The 23,151-nt window shown below is 36.4% G+C and overlaps 1 protein-coding gene across 13 annotated transcripts in view; it reads right to left on the bottom strand.

Moving 5' to 3' along the window:
• CEP70 (centrosomal protein 70) overlaps positions 1–23,151 on the bottom strand; it is a 119,515-nt gene that overhangs the window by 23,488 nt on the left and 72,876 nt on the right. For 6 of the 13 annotated variants that reach the window (XM_077864978.1, XM_077864977.1, XM_077864974.1 and 3 more), the window contains 6 exons: positions 12,993–13,163; positions 7,130–7,276; positions 6,784–6,952; positions 6,491–6,605; positions 5,352–5,431; positions 323–2,563 (listed from right to left, as the gene is read on the bottom strand). In XM_077864978.1, the coding sequence (XP_077721104.1) occupies positions 2,502–2,563; positions 5,352–5,431; positions 6,491–6,605; positions 6,784–6,952; positions 7,130–7,276; positions 12,993–13,163 (744 nt within the window). In that variant the 3' untranslated portion in view covers positions 323–2,501. Of the gene's footprint in view, positions 1–322; positions 2,564–5,351; positions 5,605–6,490; positions 6,606–6,783; positions 6,953–7,129; positions 7,277–12,992; positions 13,164–23,151 lie in introns of those variants that run through there. The other 7 variants (XR_013361140.1, XR_013361139.1, XR_013361138.1 and 4 more) reach the window with 4 other exon arrangements.

Genomic DNA, 23,151 nt, shown 5'->3' with positions numbered 1-23,151 from the left:
TTCATTATACTTGACATTTATAGTTTATACCATTCTTAGCATGTGTTATATTTTATAATAAAAAAGATAGTAAATAAATGAAAAAAAAGGAAAAGAAATATCCAACAACTATCAATTAAAAGAAAGGACAAAAATGCATTTAAGGTGAAATGCATGAGTAGCAACAGACCTATTAGTTGAGAAGCTATTATCAACTATGAATTTATAAGTACATGTAAATAGGCTTGAAATACATAAAACAAATTTGACAAATCCACAGAAAAATTTCAATATCTCTTATAAACTAACAAATCAACGAGACAAAAAATTGATAGAAATGAAGTAGATTTAAACAATTTAATAGCAGTATATGTCAAACAGAGATGAGGCTTTTTTTAAGTAATCTGTGGAACGTGTAAATTTCATCACATAAAAGTCACAAAGTCTCACAAATTCCAAAGACTTGATACCGAAAAAGGAAAAAAACAAACAAAACTGACTCTGACTACAATGCAATAAAATTAGAAAAAAATAACGAAAAGACAACCTAAGAAACCCTACATATTTTCAGACTCAATACTTCAAAACTTCCACTTTTAACCAGCATGGAGTAACGGAAACCAAATTTACCTTTCCACCTGTGCCAACCAGAACCAAAACAAAAGACAAAATATATGAAATGGTTTTCAAAAAACTGGATATCCGGTATATGTCCATACAAAGCCCTGAACATTAATGTTTATGACAGTTTTATTTGTAGTAGTCAAAAACTTAAAAGACCTAAAATTTCCATCAATAAATGAATGGATACACAAATTGCAGTATACTCATACAATGGAATACTACACAGCAATAAAAAGGAACTATTAATAAATGCAACAACATGCAAAAATCTCAAAATTATGCTGAGTGGAAGAGGCTTCACAAAAAAAGAACTTTTTAAAATCAATTGTATGATTCCATTTATGAGATCTCATAAAATGCAAACAAGTCTATAGTGACTTAGAACAGATCAGTTGTTGCTTAGGGGCAGAAGGGGCCTGGGTAGGATTACCAATGGCAAAGAGATAACTTTTGGAGAGATGAAGTATGTTTAGTATTTTGATTGTGGTAATGGTTTCATGGGTGTATATATGTATCGAAACTTATCAAATTGTATACTTTAAATATGTACAGCTTATTAGTCAATTATACATCAGTTAAAATATTAAAAAGAGCTAAACAGTAATTGCAGTACCTTACTAATATTTTAAGTAGTTAAAACTGGATAAAAGTGGACCTGACAGAGGGAACCTACAGTTCTTCCTTCTAGTGGCACTGTCCTGCTCAGTGACCCTCCAAGAAAAGCTGAGGCCTCTGAGGAAGAGTTTGAAAATCTGTTTTAAGCTAAGAGCTAACGTCATTTTAAAATTAAATTCCTTCCTTTCAAATACTGTTAGATTCACAAACTGCCTCATAGCAATTTCTTGGAGTAATCTAATCAACTCAGAGTGCTTACATTATTGAATATCCAATTACTTTTTCTACTCATCTCTCAAAGACACAGATTCTTTCACAAATTGTGGGCTAGAATTTAAAAATGTAACTGCACCTTAACAAAACAAAGAGTTTTGAATCTAGAAAAAGCCTAAGCTTGCTATTTACAAAAGAGCAGTAAGGGAGGAGGGTGCAGTAACATTGGTCCCTTGAGAAAATCAGAGTGAATACTGAGAACAGAGAATAAGCAGAAGGCAGCAAGAAAAGTATTCTTATGTAAAATAAAATGCATCAAGGCTCAGCCTTGTAAGAAAATATAATTCACTATTTGTGCATAATATAAATAAATAAGTCACTGAGGACACTTATATTTGGAAATTCTTCACAAAAACTTTATTTAAGATTTCATGTCCTTATAAAAAGTATATTACATCAAGATTGCAAAAAGATACTTTTCTTAATGAGAGACTACTACCTACCCTGCTATAGTACCTCGTAATTCATTTCCTATCCTAACACAATGATAAAACATTTCTTCCTTCTTCCTTTTCTTCCTCCTGCTATGAAAGGGCAAGTGCCATGAGGGGTATCTTAACAGAATGTGCCATTTCCTGGCCCAGAAAGCAATAGGTTCCTATTGGCTGAATTTAAGAAAGCCATTGGCAATTCTTGTTCCCAGAATCAAAAAAGGTCACTAAATCCTCAACTTTAATGCAACATTTCTATTATTTGCAACTTCTCTTCCTGAGTTTCTGTTTTACTCACACACTATACTTTAAAACAATCTTAAACTTTAAGCACTCAAGAATTGCCTAAGGAATGATTAGAGGACTTAAATGTAACTTACCACTTTAGCTTACAACTGTTTTCTATATAGGAATCTCAAAGTGAATAAAAAATATAAATGGGAAGGACCAATACTAAGAAGGGGACGAATTCTGAGAGTAAATACATTTACAACCCTTGTCTCAAAGCAAGATCAATCCTACAAAATACTCATAATGTTAAGAATGCAATTTACACAGTAACAATGATTTGATTTGTTTTCAGTATGAAAGTATTTTTAATTTCTTTACTGCAGGTACAATGGCATCCAAGTCATCAATTTCTGTAACAGAAAAACAAGAATAAGGCAAGACTAGCTTTATCTAGTGATAGGCTCAGATGAAATGAGAATCTCTATGCAAAGGCAAACCTCAAATGCAAAGGCAACAACAACTAGCACTTCTATGCACATTAAATGTTTCTCCAATGGTGGTGATGAGAGTGTCACTGATTCAGACCCAGATGCTTCACAGGGCATCTGTTCGTAAAGCTACCATATACCTACAAGTATCCTCTGACTCTGATATTAATCTCATCAGCAGTGTGCTCTTATTAAGAGATTCTACAGGCCACATCATGATATGTTATTACCTCTTTAAATCTATATAATTACATGGGTGAGTCTACATGGTGAAATCCTAGGTAAAAGCTGTCTCTCCTCTGGGTCCCCATCTGAGCACTTAATGATTTCTTCTCATGAACATAGTTCTCTCTCTTAGTTCTATTGGAAAAATTTCTCAATACTATAGTAGGATCATTTTTAGGGTAAAACATAGCTACCTAATAAAAAGTGTGAGGCTTCTCAAAGTACAAATCTCAGATGCAAAAAAAAAAAAAAATAAAAAATAAAAAAAAAAAAAAAAAAACAAATCTCAGATGCAATGTGTTGTAGAGCTTAGCCTGGTCCAGCTTACCAGATAAACTAGTTCATATTCTTCTCTGCCAGATTCTTTGTGAATTTGATTTCTCTTTCTAAAACTGTCTTCTTCCAACCACCCTGTTAAATTTACTGAAAGCTCTTGACCACTGGAAAAGCAAGGTCCTTTTTTCTCATTATCTAGGCTCAGCCTTACAAGCCCCAGTGGCACTTTCTTTAGATTCTTACCACTTTTTTTCTATATTATTCTGCTAGGCCACTGTTTAGAAACTAATTTTCCTTTATATAAAACATGCTTCCTTAGATTTCACCTTTCTTCCTCCATGTTTAGCTGAATTTTGGTTGCTTTTCCTTTAACTTAAACATATAGCCTATGCTATTTAAGCTCCTGACTTCAGTCAGAATACTTGTCTAGATCCACTTACAAATTGTCAAGATATCAGAAAAAAATATAAGCAAATCTACAACAGAGAATTTGATTCACACCTTATATCATGAGGAGATCAAGTTATTCCCTGAACCCCATTCTGAAATCATACCTGTTTTCTAAAAAATTCGATATCTGCCTTATAAACGAACCCTGCAGAGAAGATTTTTGGCTGATTTGAGAATAATCTCTGCTAATCACACCACTTACAAAATAAAGTCCTTCTCCACTTCTGGTATTCAATACAACACTGTAGTTCTAGATGCTTAAAATGACATCTAGTAATAATAAAAATAGTTATGCTTGACAAACAGATTTCACTTTCCAATGTTAAGTGTCATTTGTAACTCCAGAATTTAAACTGTGACATAAATACAGAATTCATCTGCAGAGAGACATGGCTTCTAGGAGTAAATGATGCTGTATGAACCAAGCTGAGTGTCATAATATCCGGATGTTTCTATAGAAGGATTCTAAATAAGTGTTACCTGCACACCTATTAAAATATTTATTAATGATGAGAACTTCCCTATTTAACTGCTACCCCAAAGCAAGTAAAATCTTATTATTCTATGAAACTGATTTTATTGTCTTTAGGATACAAGGCAATACATTTCTACAATTTCAGGTCTCTTCTGTAACTTTTCAAATTACATTTTTCCTTGCTATGATATCTTTCAAACATATGAGCATGACTAAAGGTACATTCAGTCACTGTCTCCCTTGCTTCCATAGCATACACAAAACTTGCCACAAAACATCCTTTATGTTTACCAGGCTAGATATTCCAGTCAGATGCTTCTTTACATTTCATTTATTCATCTATCTTCTTACCAAATTTTAATTTACTTAGTCCCTTATCTTCTACTAAATCTTACCTCCTCTTCTAATTTAATTTTATTATTATTTTAAAATGTAAGCTCTCTTCCCAATGTGGAGCTTGAACTCACAACCCCAAGATCATGAGTTTCATGCTATACCCCACTGAGCCAGCCAGGCTTCCCTCCTTTTCTAATTTAATTTCCTATGTCAAAGAGGCATTCTTTTAAAACAAATTCTTTCAAATGAACTATATAGAAAAAAAAAATTCATCGGTGAATAAATCACCTTAAAAAGTGTTTTTAAAGTAAGATAAGTTACTTTTATAGCCATATATAATCATACTTAAAATAAGAGCCTTGGGTCTCTATTTTGCCTGATTCCGAAGGAAATTAGATTTTTTTTTCCCTTTAAGAGATAATACTAATAACAAAACCCTCAATCTGGCCAAGAATACAAATAAATCTCTTCCCTTATACAGATTTATGAATTTATCTTTCTTTCTACAGATATTCACTTTACATTACTTATCACCCGAGAAAGAAATTTAATTTGTATATTTAAAAAAAAACCCACAGTAGGTAAGCTGTTAAAAAAAAAAAAAGGGGGGGGGAGGAAAAAAAAACCCTAAAAAACTAAATACCTTCAAGATCATAAATTCTATGAAGATTTCTCATTAGGCATGACAGAGTCAGGGTTAAACTGGGCCTAGCCAGAGTAATGTCATTTCTCATTTTAAGGATATGTGCTTCTCTGTTTTGCACACCAACCTCAACCAACTCTAATTTTAAGTCAGGAGTGTGTTTCCAGAACTGTTAGTGGTTTTTAGACACTTCTACCAAAACACTATAGGTAAAAGTACTAATAAAGTGACTATGGAACACTCACCCCTCAAACCCCCTGACTTCTTAAAACTTGAAATTTAACCACTATCAACAATAATCTTACCTAAGATTTCAAGTAGATCATTAGTAAATGCCTGAAATGCTGGGAAAAATTCCTCATGTTCTTCCAATTTGTTGATAATGCTTTTAAAAAAAAATGCACAGTTTACACTGAATTTCCAACTTAAGGTTCTTGCATCTGATTGAAATAAAACATTTTCAAAATGGAAAATTTCCTGCTAATTTCAATATAAATTTAATAATCATTTACTGCAATCCTTCCTTTTTGAAGTCTTTGTTCATCTAATACCACTTTTCTAAAAAAAAAAAAAAAACTTATTATCAGTCTAAATATGTGTTCCAAATTAATGTAACACTCCTAATGTGAAAGCTTTCCACTTAACTTGAGAATTTTTAAGAGACCTTGCTTTTTAACATTTTCTAAAAATTGTTTTTTATATCCCATATTCTATGAAACATTAAGAATAAGTATCAGTCATCTAAATGTGGGAAGGGAAAAAAGACAAATATGTTCCTTTTAAAAGCATCAAGTATCAGAAAATTCATGTGTCAGATTAGGTAAGGATCTTTGTAGAAAACTTGCAGAATATATGAATAGGTGGTATATGTTATGTGCTCCTCTTCCCCTATGTTGCGTATAAAATTGAGGGTGGAGGGTGGAGGTGGAAGAGTTGCTTTAAGTATATCTATAATGTTTCCATATTTCAAAAGGAATGTTTTTAGAGTTGACAAGCTTTAAAAAAAATCTTTAACATTTATCTTCTAATCAAATAATAAACATACTATTAGCAATTGTTAAGTGACCTATGGTAGTGTACTAAAAATAGGACTTGTTTATATAGTCTGAACACTAACATGAAGTTGCTAACAAGGTGTGAATTTCTCCACGTATAATTTTCCTTGGGAACAGGCTTATAGCAATAATGCTTGAGTTCTGACCCACCCTCTGTAAACTTATAGGCCCTACAATCTATTTTTATCTTGAAAATGCATGGCATTCTCTCCATTGATAAGGTGTGAGATTATTTTATATTGTCAAGTTATTTAAAAAGCTATCCCAAACAGGAAAGGTAAATAACTTATGAAGCTTTGAAAAGTCTTTAATTTCACCACTCCAAGCATTCTGGATGATACTTTGCAAACTTTTTTTTTTTTTTTTGGCAAACTTTTTAAAATAAATACCTTTGGAGGTCTTCAGGTCCCAATACCTGCATAACCTGTTCATTCATGTTCTCATTAATCACCCTACACAATTTTCCAACTGTGTTCACTAACACACACAATGAGGATGAACTATCTGAAAGAGAGAAATAAAAGGATATCTTAAAAGAGAATTTTCAACATCATAAAATTAAATCAAATACCCTATGCTTCTGTTATCCTCAAATTTTTACTTTCTATTTTTTAACCTACTTTTTGTTGATTTATTAGGAATAATTCTTAAATGGGGGCCAGAAAGAATAAAGAGTTATCACCTAATTCTAAGAGTTCTTGGAGGTTTCTCACAGCATTGTTCATTTCTCCAAGCCTAGTATAAACTTCATTCATTCGAGGATAGACTCCATTTAAAGAAGGCACATCAAATAACTTTTGGAAGTGAGACACAATAGCTTGCAAAGTTTTTAAGTTTGGCATATTGCTGTCCTGTCCAAGAGAGAGGGATAAACAGTTAACATGTTAAAATAATCCTAAAACTTTAATGAAAACTTTAAAAAGAGAAATAGAATCTTAATAGAACAAATATCATTATCTGTATCACTATCAATTTTTAAGATAAGATTACATTAAAATATGAACATTTACATAAGTATTAAACATTACCTTTTCCTTATTTTCAACTTCTTCTAACATGGTATCTACTATAAACAACAGATCTTCAACTCTAATACCTTCATTTTCATCATGCCTTTTTAAGTTATGCCAAGGCACCAGTTCTGTAGATAGTATTTTCAAGGACTTATACAAATCCTTTATAACAAAAGAAACAACATGGTATTATTGATTTTTAAAAAGACTCCATAATAATGTCAATATAATATAATTGTCCAGGCAAGTTTAATATATATAAACCATCATCAGTACTTTTTAAAAAAATACCATTACTAGTTTAGAAAAAGTCTGTTAAATGTGTGTTCTCCAGGTAAATATAGGGCTTAGAAAAAACAATGATAATATTGGTTATCTCAAATCTGGATGTTTAAAGTAATGATGTTATTTATTAGTAGTATATGTTATTTAAGTAGTTATTTTTAAACTACTGATGTATAAAAAACAAATTCATCCTTTATATTTTAGCCTTAAACAATTTTATAACAGAATTATGGAGATATAATTCATATAAAATTCATTCCTTACAAGGGTACAATTCAGTAATTTTAATCATTTTACAGAGGTGTGCAACTATCACTATTCTTTAATTTCAGAGCATTTTTATCACCCCCAAAAGAAATCCCATACTCATTCACTGCCATTCCCCATTCTTTTCTATCCCCAGACCCTGGGTCACTATTAACATAATTTCTATTTCTATGGATTTGCCTATTCTGGGCATTTCACATGAAGTAGAATTATACAATAAGTGGCCTTTTTTGACTGGCTTTCCTTCACTTAGGATAATGTTTTCAATATTCATCCATTGTAGCATTTATTTCTAGGCAGCTTTTTAATTTGAAAAAATAATTAATTTATAAGATTCTAAATTAAATTAACTCTACTTAATCTTCATGACAGCCTACTTAATTCTCTTGGTCAAGACAGGTTGTCCTAATCTATTTTAAGATTTGCACAAAGGACAAAAGCTAATGGAAGATTAAAACTCTAAGACTGGTCAATTGATAAACATTTACCAAGCATCTACTATATGCACGGCACAGTGCTTGGCCCTTTAGAACACTGCTGTCCAAAAGAAATGTAATATAAAGAGTAATTGAAAAAAAAAAAGAAAAAAAAAGAGTAATTGTATTTACTTTTTTTTTTTTTTAAATATGAGGATGGTTGACACACAATGTTACATTAGTTTCAGGTGTATGACCTAGTGATCTGACAAGTTTATACATTATGCTATGTTCATCACAAGTATAGCTACCATCTGTCCCATTACATCACTATTACAGTAGCACTCTAAGTCACAGTAACTTTAAATTGTTGAATAGCCACAGTTAAAACAAAAAGAAACAGGCAACATTAACTTTAATCATATATTTGGTTTAATCCACCATATCCAAATATCATCTTTTTAATACATAATCAATATTTTAATTATTTTTTTCTATATGGTTCTAAATCTAGTATGTATTTTAAACTTACAGCATATCTCAGTTGAGACTAGCACATTTTAAGTAATAAAAGCTACATATGGCTAGTGGTTACTGTACTAGTACAACCCTAAAATACATAAAGAAGTACAGGAAGTTCTTTTCCTTATTTTAGTCCTCCACTTATTTAACATTCTCCAGTGAATGCCCAGGCTTCACATACTGATATCTGTAGCCTCTTATTTGGTAAGGAAGCAATTCAGTTTGGTATTTCAGAAATTCAAGGCAATACATCAGTATCAAATGAATGTTTTAAACAATAAGTGCCACTGGAATTTGAAAAAGAAGTCAGGAAGTTGCAGCATAAAAACCTTCATTAACCAATGCTCCATCTACAAGCTGCGATTATAAAGAAATGGTCTTCAGTAAAAAGCACCCAAATATAAGTTTTGCTTGGGAATAAAGTATTATACAGTTAAGAAAAAAGAGCTGTTCTGGTCTACTTGGCAGTGACAGGATGGTTGTAGCATAGTCCACCAAGCCCTGAAAAATCTAAAAGAGGGTCTCCTATGTTCTCCACATTGCTCAGCTGTGGGGATGTAGATGTACAATCAACGTCCTGTCTCTGTACAGCAGGCCCCTGGATCCCTGGGGAATGAGAAAGCCACAGGGTACAGCAGCATACTGGGTTGGGAAAGCAACAGTCTCTAGTTCAACTTTCCTGGAAAGGTGGGTAGGAAAGACAGAAGGAAGAAAGCAGACAGCTCCTTCATGCCTTTCCCAGCCTTCTTTTTTTTAAGCCAAATCTAACCTGAGAAAAAAACTAATCTAGGAAGATGGCTGTCCCAACCTCGAGGGCTACTACAATATAGAAAATCTTTCATATGAGGCCATATAGAACTTAGGCAGTTTCTCAATTTGGATCCTGATTCCACAGTAATAGTTAAATATCTGAACCATTGCCTAACATCCATGAATTACTTCAGTGGCAGGGCCACTAAATTCCTCTCCGAGGTCCTCAGAACATTCTAATTACAACATTTACTCTCCTTGTCTCCTTCTAGTGGAAAAACTATACAGTAGCAAGAACTCACCACCACCGTCAAGCTTATCTTGGGGTTCTTCCCCTTCCAGATTCTGGAGCACAAGTCATCTACCCCATTCACTTGGCACTTCATCACGGGCTATTTTTTTTTTTTTTAAGATTTTATTTACTTATTTGGGAGACAGAGAGTACAAGTAGGGGGAGAGACAAAGGGAATAGGAGAAGCAGACTCCTCACTGAGCAGGGAGCCTGATGTGGGGCTTTATCCCAAGACCCCAGGATCATGACCTGAGCCAATGGCAGATGCTTAACTGACTGAGCAACCTAGGCATCTCCTTTCATGGGCTGCTTTTATGGCATTCATTTCTTTTAATGATATCATGAATGTTAAATTTTATTTTGCATATTTTAGAAAGTCTTGTCTCTCCAATTAGTCTGAATCTTGTGTTCATCTTTTTTTCTTTAAAGATTTGAGAGAGAGAGTGAGCATGAGCAGGGGGAGAAGCAGAGGGGGAAGGAGATAGACTCTGAAGCAGACTCTGTGCTGAGCACAGAGCCTGATGAGGGGCTCTATTCCACAACTGTGAGATCATGACCTGAGCCAAATCAGGAGTTGGACATTAACTGACTGAGCCACCCAGGCACCCAGTGTTCATCTTTTCTGACTACCTCCCCAATGCCTTGAACATAGTAAATCATCAGTAACTATCCATTTATGTGATTCTTCCTTTGTCTCCTTTCTCTTCTAGTCTTTTACCTTCTCTTGGAAAGGCTAGGGCATGTTCTAGCCCATCTTCCTTGCGAGGAATTAAAGTGGGGTTAGCACAGTGGAGCATCTGGTTGGCTCCGTCAGTTAGGTGTCTGATCATGGTTTTGCTTCAGGTCATGATCTTATGGGTCATAGGACAGAGCACCCCACATTGGGCTCCCTCCTCAGCAGGGATTGAGAGAATTGAGTGATAGTGTTGTCTTAATATACCTATCTTATAGGCCTGAGTCTCTCCAGTTTATATCTTAGTAAATGTTAATTTTGTAAACCATGGTTAATTATGTAATCCTGCTTGAGGATTCTCTTCTTCTGCCCCTCCCACAATTGGCTTATTTGCTCTCTCTCAAATAAATAAATCTTTTTTTAAAAAAATATCTTATTTATTTGAGAGAGTGAGAGAGACAGAGAGAGAGAGAGAGAGAGAGAGAGAAGGAGTAGGGGGAGGGGGAGGGGCAGAGAGAGAAACAGACTCCCCGTTGAGCAGGGAGCCTGACATGGGCTCTATCCTAGGACTCCAGGATCTTGGCCTGAGCCAAAGGCAGATACTTAACCAACTGAGTCATCCAGGAGCCCCAATAAATCTTTTTTTAAAAAGGTTTTATTTATTTATTCATAAGTAACACAGAGAGAGGCAGAGACATACACAGAGAAGCAGGCTCCTCACAGGGAGCCCGATGCAGAACTCAGTTTCTGCACCTGGGATCACGCCCTGAGCCAAAGGCAGACACTCAACCACTGAGCCACCCAGGTGTCCCCTCAATAAATCTTTTTTTAAGTGGGGTTAGCACTGTTTCCTACTACTGGGAGAACCCTCTGACAAGCAATGACTGGGTTTACATAATTAACCATATTTACATAATTAACATCTACTAAGATATAAACTGGAGAGACTCAGGCCTATAAGATAGGTATATTAAGACAACAACACTATCACTCAATTAAAATGTTTTCTATTTTATAGCTCTATCTGATCCCTATATAAAAAGGGAAAGAGAAATTAGCCTGAACACGAAGACTCTTTCATCAATTACCAGTATGTTTTCATTAATTTTTTTTAAATTCAGTATCATCATTGTCATTTTGCTGTCTTGGAATTTGTTATTCTACTTCATTCTTTTGACAAATATTAAGCACACATTATGTATCAGGAGATTCCTTGGGATATATCCGAGAAAAAAAAGATAAAACTCATAGAACTTATACATTCTTACTCATATCTTCTGTATCATTTATACTTCATGCAATAAGGGTTCTGTTGACAAATACTGCTACTGAATCACATATTCATGAACAGAGGTAGTGCTATATATATTATTGAAAAATCTAAAGATCAGGGATGCCTCAGCAGCTCAGTTAGTGTCTGACTCTTTTTTTTTTTTTTTTAAATTTTAATTTATTTGTGATAGTCACAGAGAGAGAGAGAATGAGGCAGAGACACAGGCAGAGGGAGAAGCAGGCTCCATGCACCGGGAGCCCGACATGGGATTCGATCCCGGGTCTCCAGGATCGCGCCCTGGGCCAAAGGCAGGCGCCAAACCGCTGCGCCACCCAGGGATCCCAGTGTCTGACTCTTGATTTCAGCTCAGGTCATGATCTCAGGGTTGTGAGCCTGTTTAGGATTTTCTCTCTCTCTGCCCCTTCTGTCCCCACTCAAAAAAAAAAAGAAAAAAAAAAGAAAAGAAAGAAAGATCTAAAGATTGAAGAAGGGAATAGAAACTAAATATTAATGACTTTAGCAATTCACCTTTCAGTGAACTACTCAACAAAAACTGAAAAACCTGAAGATACATGATAAAGAATGCAAAATAACTCTAGAAAGCAAAGAAATGTTTATCTTCCATGGATAGACATGATAAGTAAAAGTAGTATTGGCTGTTATTGAACTACTAACTGTTCTATAAAACAGTTATGGAGATGTGGACAGTTTTGAGAGAAGGAAAATGATTTAAAATATGAAGAGGAAAAAATCCCCAATTAAAGTGGAATGAAGGATAAAACATTGTATCTCAAGAGGAGTAAAAGGCCAGGAAAATCTGCAGCATGGAAATACCAAAAAGAGTAAGATGAAGGTAGAACAGGAAAGGACCTAGAAGTGCAAAATAGATCCACTCCAGATTTTCAACATGGCAACAGGTCTAAAAGTCTTTAGCAAAACTTTACAGGAGGCAAAGCTTATAGTAATGACAACATCAAATAGGTAGTACTTAAAACCAATATGGTAAGTAACAAGTTTTAAATTCAAGTTTTAAATAAGGTAAGCTTGGGATCCCTGGGTGGCGCAGCGGTTTGGCGCCTGCCTTTGGCCCAGGGTGCGATCCTGGAGACCCGGGATCGAATCCCACGTCGGGCTCCCGGTGCATGGGGCCTGCTTCTCCGTCTGCCTATGTCTCTGCCTCTCTCTCTCTCTCTCTCTGTGACTATCATAAATAAAAAAAAAAATAAATTTAAAAAAATAAATAAGGTAAGCTTTACAGCTAAAACAAACAAACACACAAAAAAAATGAAGCCTAGTTCTTTAATAAAGCCCAGAGGAAAAAAAAAAAACAAAAACAAAAACAAAAAGCGCAGAGAATCCAAGAGATTTTCAAAGCATGTAAAAAATATTCAACCCCTTACCTTTAGAGAAGTCAGTTGATCTGCCCACATTTCTACTATAGGAATAAGATGCTCAAATCCACAATCTCGAACAAAATCTTTATTAAAATGTTGGGTTCCTCCTTTGCTCTGTTTATAAATTATTACTGGAGCTCTTGGATTATGAACAATTGAATTGATGCTACTCAGAACCTTAAAAAAAAAAAAAAAGACCATGCTTTTAGTTGAAATGTTTATCACAGTCCTATCCAAAATGATTTAGGTTAAAGGAGTGCTTTCTATGTCAATATATCATCATTTTCAGAATTATTTTTAGGCATTAAGAAGTTCTTTAACAGGAATGACACATGTAATGTTTTGGAAGTATAGCAGTTTCATCAACATAATTAAACATATAAGTTCTAATCAGAACCACAGTCTTCACAGAAAAGCTAAATGCATTTTCAAATGATTTAGACTTTAAAGTAAGTTATGAATGCCCTATTATAATCTACACAGGGAAAAAGAATCATCAATACATTCTTAGCTAGAATCTCACATTTCTCTAATTCTATCTCCTTATATTTAAGTTAAATCAGATGTTTAAAGGGAGCATATCCTGTTGTTTCGTAACCTCAGTTAAAGTTCAAAGTGAGGACAATGAATAATAAAGTCCAACACATTCTATAGAGAAATCCTGTAAACATCATGCCAATTTTGGAAACCCCAAACCCAATGCAGAGAACTAATCCTTAAAATGCTGTTCCTCTACAACCATTCTCAGTACCAAAATCTGTATTATCAAGGTTCTACAGAGAAACAGAAACAATGTATATGTATATATCTAAAATGATTTATTATAAGGAATTGGCTCACATAATTATGGAAGCTGGTAAGTCCCAACTTCTGCATTAGGCGAGCTGGAGATCCAAGAGAGCCAATGGAGTAGTTCTAGTCTGAATGCTCACAGGCCTGAGACCCAGGAAGAGACAGTTCAAGTTTGAAGGCAGGAAAAAAACTGATGTCCCAGCTCAAAGGTAGTCACGCAAGGGGAACTCCCTTTTATTCAGCCTTTTTGTTTTAGTCAGGCCTTCAAATGACTGAATGAGACTCATTCACATTAGGGAAGGCAATCTGCTTTACCCAGTCTGCAAAATCAAATGTTAATCTCATCCATAAACATCCTCACAGACATATTCAGAATAAAATTTGACCAAATATCTGGGAAACCTATGGTCCAGTCAAGTTGATACATAAAATGAACCATCATAAATACCCACATAATCACTACCTAGATTCAACAATTGTTAACACTATCTTATATTTGCTCACTTAGCTGAACCTCCTAAAGAAAATACAGACATGATAAAACTTTACCCTCAAATACTTAAGGGTAAGTATGTTTCTCTTAGAAGTAGGCACATTCTCCTATTTAAATCCTAAAACCATTATCATACAGAAGAAATTTAACATGGGACACCTGGGTGGCTCAGCAGTTGAGCGTCTGCCTTTTGGTTCAGGGTGTGATCCCAGAGTCTGGGGATTGAGTCCCACATCAGGCTCCCTAAGGGGAGCCTGCTTCTCCCTCTGCCTATGTCTCTGCCTCTCTCTCTCTGTGTCTCTCATGAATAAATAAATAAAATCTTAAAAAAAAAAAAAGAAATTTAACAGTAATTCCCTAACATCATTAATGCCTGAGTGAATTTTAAATATCTTAATATGTGACTATAGCACTCTGCCAAAAGGTATGAGTTCTACCTTACATATCATCCAAGGAAAGGAAGGGAAGACCCAAAACAGCAAGTTTAAAACAAAGAAGAGGGCAGCCCTGGTGGCTCAGCGGTTTAGCACAACCTTCGGCCCGGAGTGTGATCCTGGAGACCCGGGATCAAGTCCCACGTCAGGCTCCCTGCATGGAGCCTGCTTCTCCCTCTGCCTGTGTCTCTGCCTCTCTCTTTCTCTCTGTGTCTGTCATGAATAAAAAAATAAAATCTTTAAAAAATAAAAATAAATAAAAAATAAATAAAACAAAGAAGAGTAAAGCCATTTTCTTATTTACCACCATCAAGCCCAGAGCATATAATAAATAGCTATATAAGTATAAGAACAAGATACTCTTTTGATCTCAAATCTTTGTCCCTACTCATACTTCAAGCTATAAACTCATAGGTTTCCTGGTACTAAGACTTCAGATGTTCACTGAGGTGCTTTTGTTTTGTTTTGTTTTTAGTTCAAGAGAGTATTTCATTTGAGAGTTTCAAGAGAGTATTACATTTTCTTCTCTTGTATTTAAGTACATTTTAATGGAAAAATTAATTCCCCTCCACAGGATTATTACTGACAGCAGAGCACATTCTTATGACTTGACCACAATCAGATGATTGCAGAAAAGTATATATTAACAATGATGAAACAGTAAAATGACAATTACCAGAGAGATGGGAATTTTTTTAAAACCTCAAAAATAGACCTTATTCAGAAACAGTTTGTAGATACCTGATAAATTCTTGCTATGGATAAAAACTGTATCTTAAGAGTAATCATTAGACAAATAGAAAAGAATTAAGATGACAAATGTCCTAAGTACTTGAAGAGAAAAAAGACAAATCTCAACCTAGCAAATGTAAGGAAAAGAAAAGAATGGAACCAAAAACCATATACAGAAAACAGAAAGATGTCAGGAATAAAAGCAGATATATGAGTTGGTCTCAGTATCCATGAATGGTTTAATCCCTCTGTTAAAGGACAAAGCCTCTCAAACTGAATCTAAGAAACAAAAGGAAATTTAAAAAATTCAGTTATATGCTGGGTACAAGAGTTATCAAAACAAAAAAAATCAGTTTTCAGAAAAGTGCCTGGAAATAAAATCAACTCAGATTTATGAAGCAGCAGCAACAATCAATTAGAAAATGTAATGGGGAGAAAAGGATGCCATTTTCAATAGCAATAAAAGTTATAAAACACCTAGGAAGTAAACCTAACAAAAAATACTCAAAAGCTAAATTTAAAAATGTATAAGACTTTATTCAAGGCTATCAAGTAAGGCCCACATAAAATTAGAGACATATTTCTGAATGAGATGATTCAAAACTATAAAAGTATCACCTTTCCAAATATTAATCTAAAAAGTTAATCCAATTATAGTTCATCTCAATAGGATCTATTTTTGAATTTGACAAATTGTTCATCCAGAAGAATAAATGTGCTAAAAATATAGCAAAGGAAAAATTTTAAAAGAACAATGACAAGATTCTTACCCTAAAAGGTATCAAAACCTACTATAAAATTACAGAAATTAAAAGATAATGGAAATAGTGTAAAAATGAAACAGATTAGAGAGTCTAGAAACACACCTATGCATGTGAGTGGATACGATAGAGGTTTCGTTACAATGAAGTAGAGAAACAATGGTCTATGAGAAACTGCAAACTCAAATGCCTCTAGAAGCAAGATAAGACCATCCATAACTGAGTAAAGCAAGGATGGCCAGGGCCTGTAGCTAATTGAAGAACACATGCCCATATATGACAGGGGAAAGGCATAATTCTGTCCTGATAATGACTAGGCAGGAATTTGTTGCCAGATTCTGGCTTTTAAAAAGAACTTAAATAAGAACTTAAATAGAAATAAGAACTTAAATAAAATATCTTAATTTTTAAAATATTAGTAATTAATTCAAAGTTTAAAAAACCCTGTGTGGGTCCAATAAAATATGAGCATAAACCTAGTTCAATCAGTAAATATCCAGGCTTAATTACTCATCTATTCAATGAATGGCCTATAAAACCAGTTAGGTTAGATCTCTACATGACGCCACATAGAAAATTAAGGTTCAGATGGACTAAATATCTAAATAAAAACAAAACCATGTAAGGATCCTAAGAAAATAGATTTACATATATAATAATAAAAGCAACAATAATAATGATACCAACGACAACAACAATACAAACAATAAAAAGAGAATTTAAGGGAAGAGAATAGGAAAAAGGATTATAAAATCTTAAAAAAAATTTTTTTTTTAATATTTTATTTATTTGAGAGAGAATGCACGAGCAGGGGGGAGGGGCAGAAGGAGCCGGGAGAAGCAGACTCCCCAATGAGCAGAGAGCCTGACTTGGGGGCTTGATCTGGGCCAAAGGCAGATGCTTAATGGATTGAGCCACTCAAGGGCCCCAAAATCTTAAAAATCTTACTGCTTTTTACTACCCTGCTTTGAATTAAGCCAAAGTCTTTCAAAAACTAAGACAAATTCTAAGTAAAGCTACCTGTAATGTTTTTAGCCAAGAAGATATGTCCTGGTAAGACAGGATAAGCACACACAAATACAAATATTCCTTATATTTTTCTACCACCTGATAATTTATTAAACCGAGATGGAAACCAAGGTTCAAATACAATATAGTAGAGTATTTGAACACTCCAGTGGACAGATCACCTAAACAGAAAATAAGAAAAGAAAGGCTCTGAATGATACACTGGACCAGATGGACTTAACAGATCTATTCAAAACATTCTACCCCAAAACAGCAGAATACCCATTCTTTTCAAGTGCACATGAACATTCTCCAGAATAGATCATATATTTTAGGTCACAAGACAGGCCTCAACAAAAACAAAAAGACTGAAATCATAACATGCACCTTTTCAGGGGATCCCTGGGTGGCTCAGTGGTTGAGTATCTGCCTTTGACTCAGGTCATGATCCTGGGATTGAGTCCCATGCCAGGCTCCCTGCATGGAGCCTGCTTCTCCCTCTGCCTGTGTCTCTGCCTCTCTCTCTCTCTCTGTATCTCTCATAAATAAATAAATAAAATCTGAAAAAAAAAAAAAAAACATGCACCCTTTCTGACCACAATATTATGAAACAAAAGTCAACCACAAGAAAAAATCTGGAAAGCACAAACACATGGAGGTTAAACAAAATGCTACTAAACAATGAATAGGTCAACCATAATAAAAGAAGAAATTTTTAAAAATACATGGAAATAAATGAAAATGAAAACCCAATGGTCCAAAACCTTTGGGATGCAGCAAAAGTGATTCTAAGAGGGAGGTATACAACAATACAGGCTTACCTCAAGAAGCAAGAAAAACTCAAACAACCTAACTTTACATGTAAAGGAGACAGAAAAAGAACAAATGTAGCCTAAAGCCAGCAGAAGGAAGGAAATAACAAAGATTAGAGAAGAAATACATGATATAGAAACTAAAAAAAACAATAGCACAGGTCAATGAAACCAGAAGTTGGTTCTTTGAAAAGATCAAAATTGGTAAATCTCTAGCCAGGCTTATCAAAAAGAAAAGAGAAATGACCCTTGCTGATCTGGATGCCTTTTTTTATTTTTGTTGTCTGACTACTGTGGCTAGGACTTCTAGTACTATGTTAAATAAAAGTGGTAAGAGTGGACATCCCTGTCTTATTCCTGACTGGAAGAACACCTCTCAGTTTTCCCCCATCTACGGTATTAGCTGTGGGTTTTTCATATATGGCCTTTATTATGTTGACGTATTTTCCCTCTAAATATCCAATAGGAAAAAGTTCTCTTTAACAACTGGTGCTGGGAAAAATGGACAGCAACATGCAGAAGAATAAAACTGGAAGACTTTTTTATGCCACACACAAAAATAAATTTTAAATGGATTAAAGATCTAAATATGAGACCTGAAACGATAAAAATCCTAGAAGACAACACAGGCAGTAACTTCTTTGACATCAGCTATAGCAACTTTTTCCTAGATATGTCTCCTGAGGCAAGGAAAACTAAAGCAAAAATAAACTATTGGGACTACTACATCAAAATAAAAAGCTTCTGCACAATGAAGGAAATAATCAACAAAACTAGGAGGCAACCTACAGAATGGAAGAAGATATTTGCAAATGACATATCCGATAAAGGGACATGTCCAAAATATATAAAGACCTTATACAACACAACACCCAAAAACCAACTTAATTTAAAATGGGCAGGGTATGGGGGCAACTGGCTCTAATATCTATCACCCCACTGATCACCAGGGTTGACTCTACTGATCTGGCTGGCTAGACAAGTGTCCCCTCCTCCCTCACTCTATGTGCATCCCTCTCAAAGCTGTAGGTTCAGTCAAAGAGGACAACCTTCCCCAATAGAGGAGGGCTGTTCTTCAGTTAAGGGTATACAAGTAGCTGTGCTTCCCTACTAGAACCTCCAAACAAGTTCTCAAGGTCCATTTGTAGGAGAATGTTCAACAGTCAAGCTTTCAAGACTCTAGACCACATCCAAGTGAGACCCTGCAAATGACAGTCTGCCTTTCTTTAAAAAAAATAAATAAAAGGAGAGGAGGGGGGCAGAAGGCATGAATAGATGTTTTTTCCAAGAAGACATACAGATGGCTAGCATAGACCCATGAAAAGATGCTCAACATCACTTACCATCAGGGAAATGCAAATCAAAACTACAAGATATCAACTCACACCTGTCAGAATGGTTAAAATCAACAACACAAGAAACAAAATATGTAGGTGAGATATGGAGGGAAAAAAAACCCTCCTGCACTGTTGGTGGGAATGCAAATTGGTACAGCCACTCTGGAAAATAGTATGGAGGTCTCTCAAAAAGTTAAAAACAGAACCACCCTAGGATCTAATGATTGTACTACTACATAGTAACCCAAAGAATACAAAAATACTCATTCAAAGGGATACACGCAACCAGATGTTTATAGCAGCATTACCTACAATATCCAAATTATGGAAACAGCCTGTGTGCCCATCAATTGAATGGATAAAGAAGATGTGTAGGTGTGTATGCATGTATATATGTATATACACACACACACACACACACACACACAATGGAGTATTACTCAACCATAAAAAGAATGAAATTTTGCCAATTGCAATGACATGAATGGAGCTAGAAAGTATTATGCTAAGTGAAATAAGTCAGTCAGAGAAAGAGGAACACCACATGATTTCTTTCACTCACATGTGGAATTTAAGAAACAAAAACAGGGAGGAGGGGCAAGATGGCGGAAGAGTAGGGTCTCCAAATCACCTGTCTCCACCAAATTACCTAGAAAACCTTCAAATTATCCTGAAAATCTATGAATTCGGCCTGAGAATTAAAGAGAGAACACCTGGAGTGCTACAGTGAGAAGAGTTTGCGCTTCTATCAAGGTAGGAAGACGGGAAAAAAGAAATAAAGAAACAACGGCATCCAAGGGGGAGGGGCCCCACGAGGAGCCGGGCTGAGGCCGGGGCGAGTGTCCCCAGGACAGGAGAGCCCCGTCCCGGAGGAGCAGGAGCTGCACCGACCTTCCCGGGGGAAAGGGGCTCGTGGGGAGTTGGAGCAGGACCCAGGAGGGCGGGGATGCCCTCGGGTTCCCCGGGACAGTAACAGAGCAACTGCGCGCCCAGGAGAGTGCGCCGAGCTCCCTAAGGCTGCAGCGCGCACGACTGACCCAGAGCAGCTGGAGGGGCTCGGGCGGCGGCTCCGCCGAGGGGGCTGCGCGGCCCCGGGAGCAGCTTGGAGGGGCTCGGGCAGAGGAAGAGGCTCCGTGCGGAGGGGGCTGCGCATTTCCAGGAGCAGCTGGGGGCGGGGGGCGCTCGGGCGGCGGCTCCGTGGAGGGGGCTGCGCGGCCCAGGAGCGCGAATCCAACAGCGCAGGCTCCGGAGCACAGGGCGCCGGGACACAGCCCAGGATCCGGCCTCCCCCGCCCCCCCCGGGACAGGCAGAGGCCCGAAGGGCCCAGGACCGCAAGGACACTCCTGCCCCGAGCTGAGCAGATCAGCGGCCCCGCCCTGGAGCCTCCAAGCCCTGCAGACGGAGACCTCCGGAGTTCCTGCTGGAGCTGAATCCAGGGCTGCAGAGCTGGCCCCGCCACTAGGGCTGTTGCTCCTGGGGCCTCACGGGGTAAACAACCCCCACTGAGCCCTGCACCAGGCAGGGGCACAGCAGCTCCCCCAACTGCTAACACCTGAAAATCAGCACAACAGGCCCCTCCCCCAGAAGACCAGCTAGAAGGACAACTTCCAGGAGAAGCCAAGGGACTTCAAGGGACTTAAAGTACACAGAATCAGAAGATACTCCCCTGTGGTTCTTTTTTTTGTTTTGTTTTGCTTTTTGATTTGTTTCCTTCCCCCACCCCCCTTTTTTCTCCTTTCTTTCTTTTTCTTTCTCTTTTTCTTTTTTTTTCGTTTTTTTCTTCCTTTTTTTTCTCTTTCTCTTTTCTTTCCTTCTTTCTCTCCTCTCTTTTTCTCCTTTTCCCAATACAACTTGCTTTTGGCCACTCTGCACTGAGCAAAATGACTAGAAGGAAAACCTCACCTCAAAAGAAAGAATCAGAAACAGTCCTCTCTCCCACAGAGTTACAAAATCTGGATTACAATTCAATGTCAGAAAGCCAATTCAGAAGCACTATTATACAGCTACTGGTGGCTCTAGAAAAAAGCATAAAGGACTCAAGAGACTTCATGACTGCAGAATTTAGAGCTAATCAGGCAGAAATTAAAAATCAATTGAATGAGATGCAATCCAAACTAGAAGTCCTAACGACAAGGGTTAGCGAGGTGGAAGAATGAGTGAGTGACATAGAAGACAAGTTGATAGCAAAGAGGGAAACTGAGGAAAAAAGAGACAAACAATTAAAAGACCATGAAGATAGATTAAGGGAAATAAAAGACAGCCTGAGGAAGAAAAACTTATGTTTAATTGGTGTTCCCGAGGGCGCTGAAAGGGACAAAGGGCCAGAATATGTATTTGAACAAATTCTAGCTGAAAACTTTCCTAATCTGGGAAGGGAAACAGGCATTCAGATCCAGGAAATAGAGAGATCCCCCCCTAAAATCAATAAAAACCGTTCAACACCTCGACATTTAATAGTGAAGCCTGCAAATTCCAAAGATAAAGAGAAGATCCTTAAAGCAGCAAGAGACAAGAAATACCTGACTTTTATGGGGAGGAGTATTAGGGTAACAGCAGACCTCTCCACAGAGACCTGGCAGGCCAGAAAGGGCTGGCAGGATATATTCAGGGTCCTAAATGAGAAGAACATGCAACCAAGAATACTTTATCCAGCAAGGCTCTCATTCAAAATGGAAGGAGAGATAAAGAGCTTCCAAGACCGGCAGCAAATAAAAGAATATGTGACCTCCAAACCAGCTCTGCAAGAAATTTTAAGGGGGACTCTTAAAATTCCCCTTTAAGAAGAAGTTCAGTGGAACATTCCACAAAAACAAGGACTGAATAGATATCATGATGACACTAAACTCATATCTCTCAATAGTAACTCTGAATGTGAACGGGCTTAATGACCCCATCAAAAGGCGCAGGGTTTCAGACTGGATAAAAAAGCAGGACCCATCTATTTGCTGTCTACAAGACTCATTTTAGACAGAAGGACACCTACAGCCTGAAAATAAAAGGTTGGAGAACCATTTACCATTCGAATGGTCCTCAAAAGAAAGCAGGGGTAGCCATCCTTATATCAGATAAACTAAAATTTACCCCGAAGACTGTAGTGAGAGATGAAGAGGGACACTATATCATACTTAAAGGATCTATTCAACAAGAGGACTTAACAATCCTCAATATATATGCCCCGAATGTGGGAGCTGCCAAATATATAAATCAATTATTAACCAAAGTGAAGAAATACTTAGATAATAATACACTTATACTTGGTGACTTCAATCTAGCTCTTTCTATACTCGATAGGTCTTCTAAGCACAACATCTCCAAAGAAACGAGAGCTTTAAATGATACACTGGACCAGATGGATTTCACAGATATCTACAGAACTTTACATCCAAACTCAACTGAATACACATTCTTCTCAAGTGCACATGGAACTTTCTCCAGAATAGACCACATATTGGGTCACAAATCGGGTCTGAACCGATACCAAAAGATTGGGATCGTCCCCTGCATATTCTCAGTTCATAATGCCTTGAAATTAGAACTAAATCACAACAAGAAGTTTGGAAGGACCTCAAACACGTGGAGGTTAAGGACCATCCTGCTAAAAGATGAAAGGGTCAACCAGGAAATTAAGGAAGAATTAAAAAGATTCATGGAAACTAATGAGAATGAAGATACAACCGTTCAAAATCTTTGGGATGCAGCAAAAGCAGTCCTAAGGGGGAAATACATCGCAATACAAGCATCCATTCAAAAACTGGAAAGAACTCAAATACAAAAGCTAACCTTACACATAAAGGA

This window comes from Canis aureus, chromosome 22 (assembly GCF_053574225.1).
Source record: "Canis aureus isolate CA01 chromosome 22, VMU_Caureus_v.1.0, whole genome shotgun sequence".
NCBI lineage: Eukaryota > Metazoa > Chordata > Mammalia > Carnivora > Canidae > Canis > Canis aureus.
This window is presented reverse-complemented; position numbering and strand designations above follow the sequence as displayed.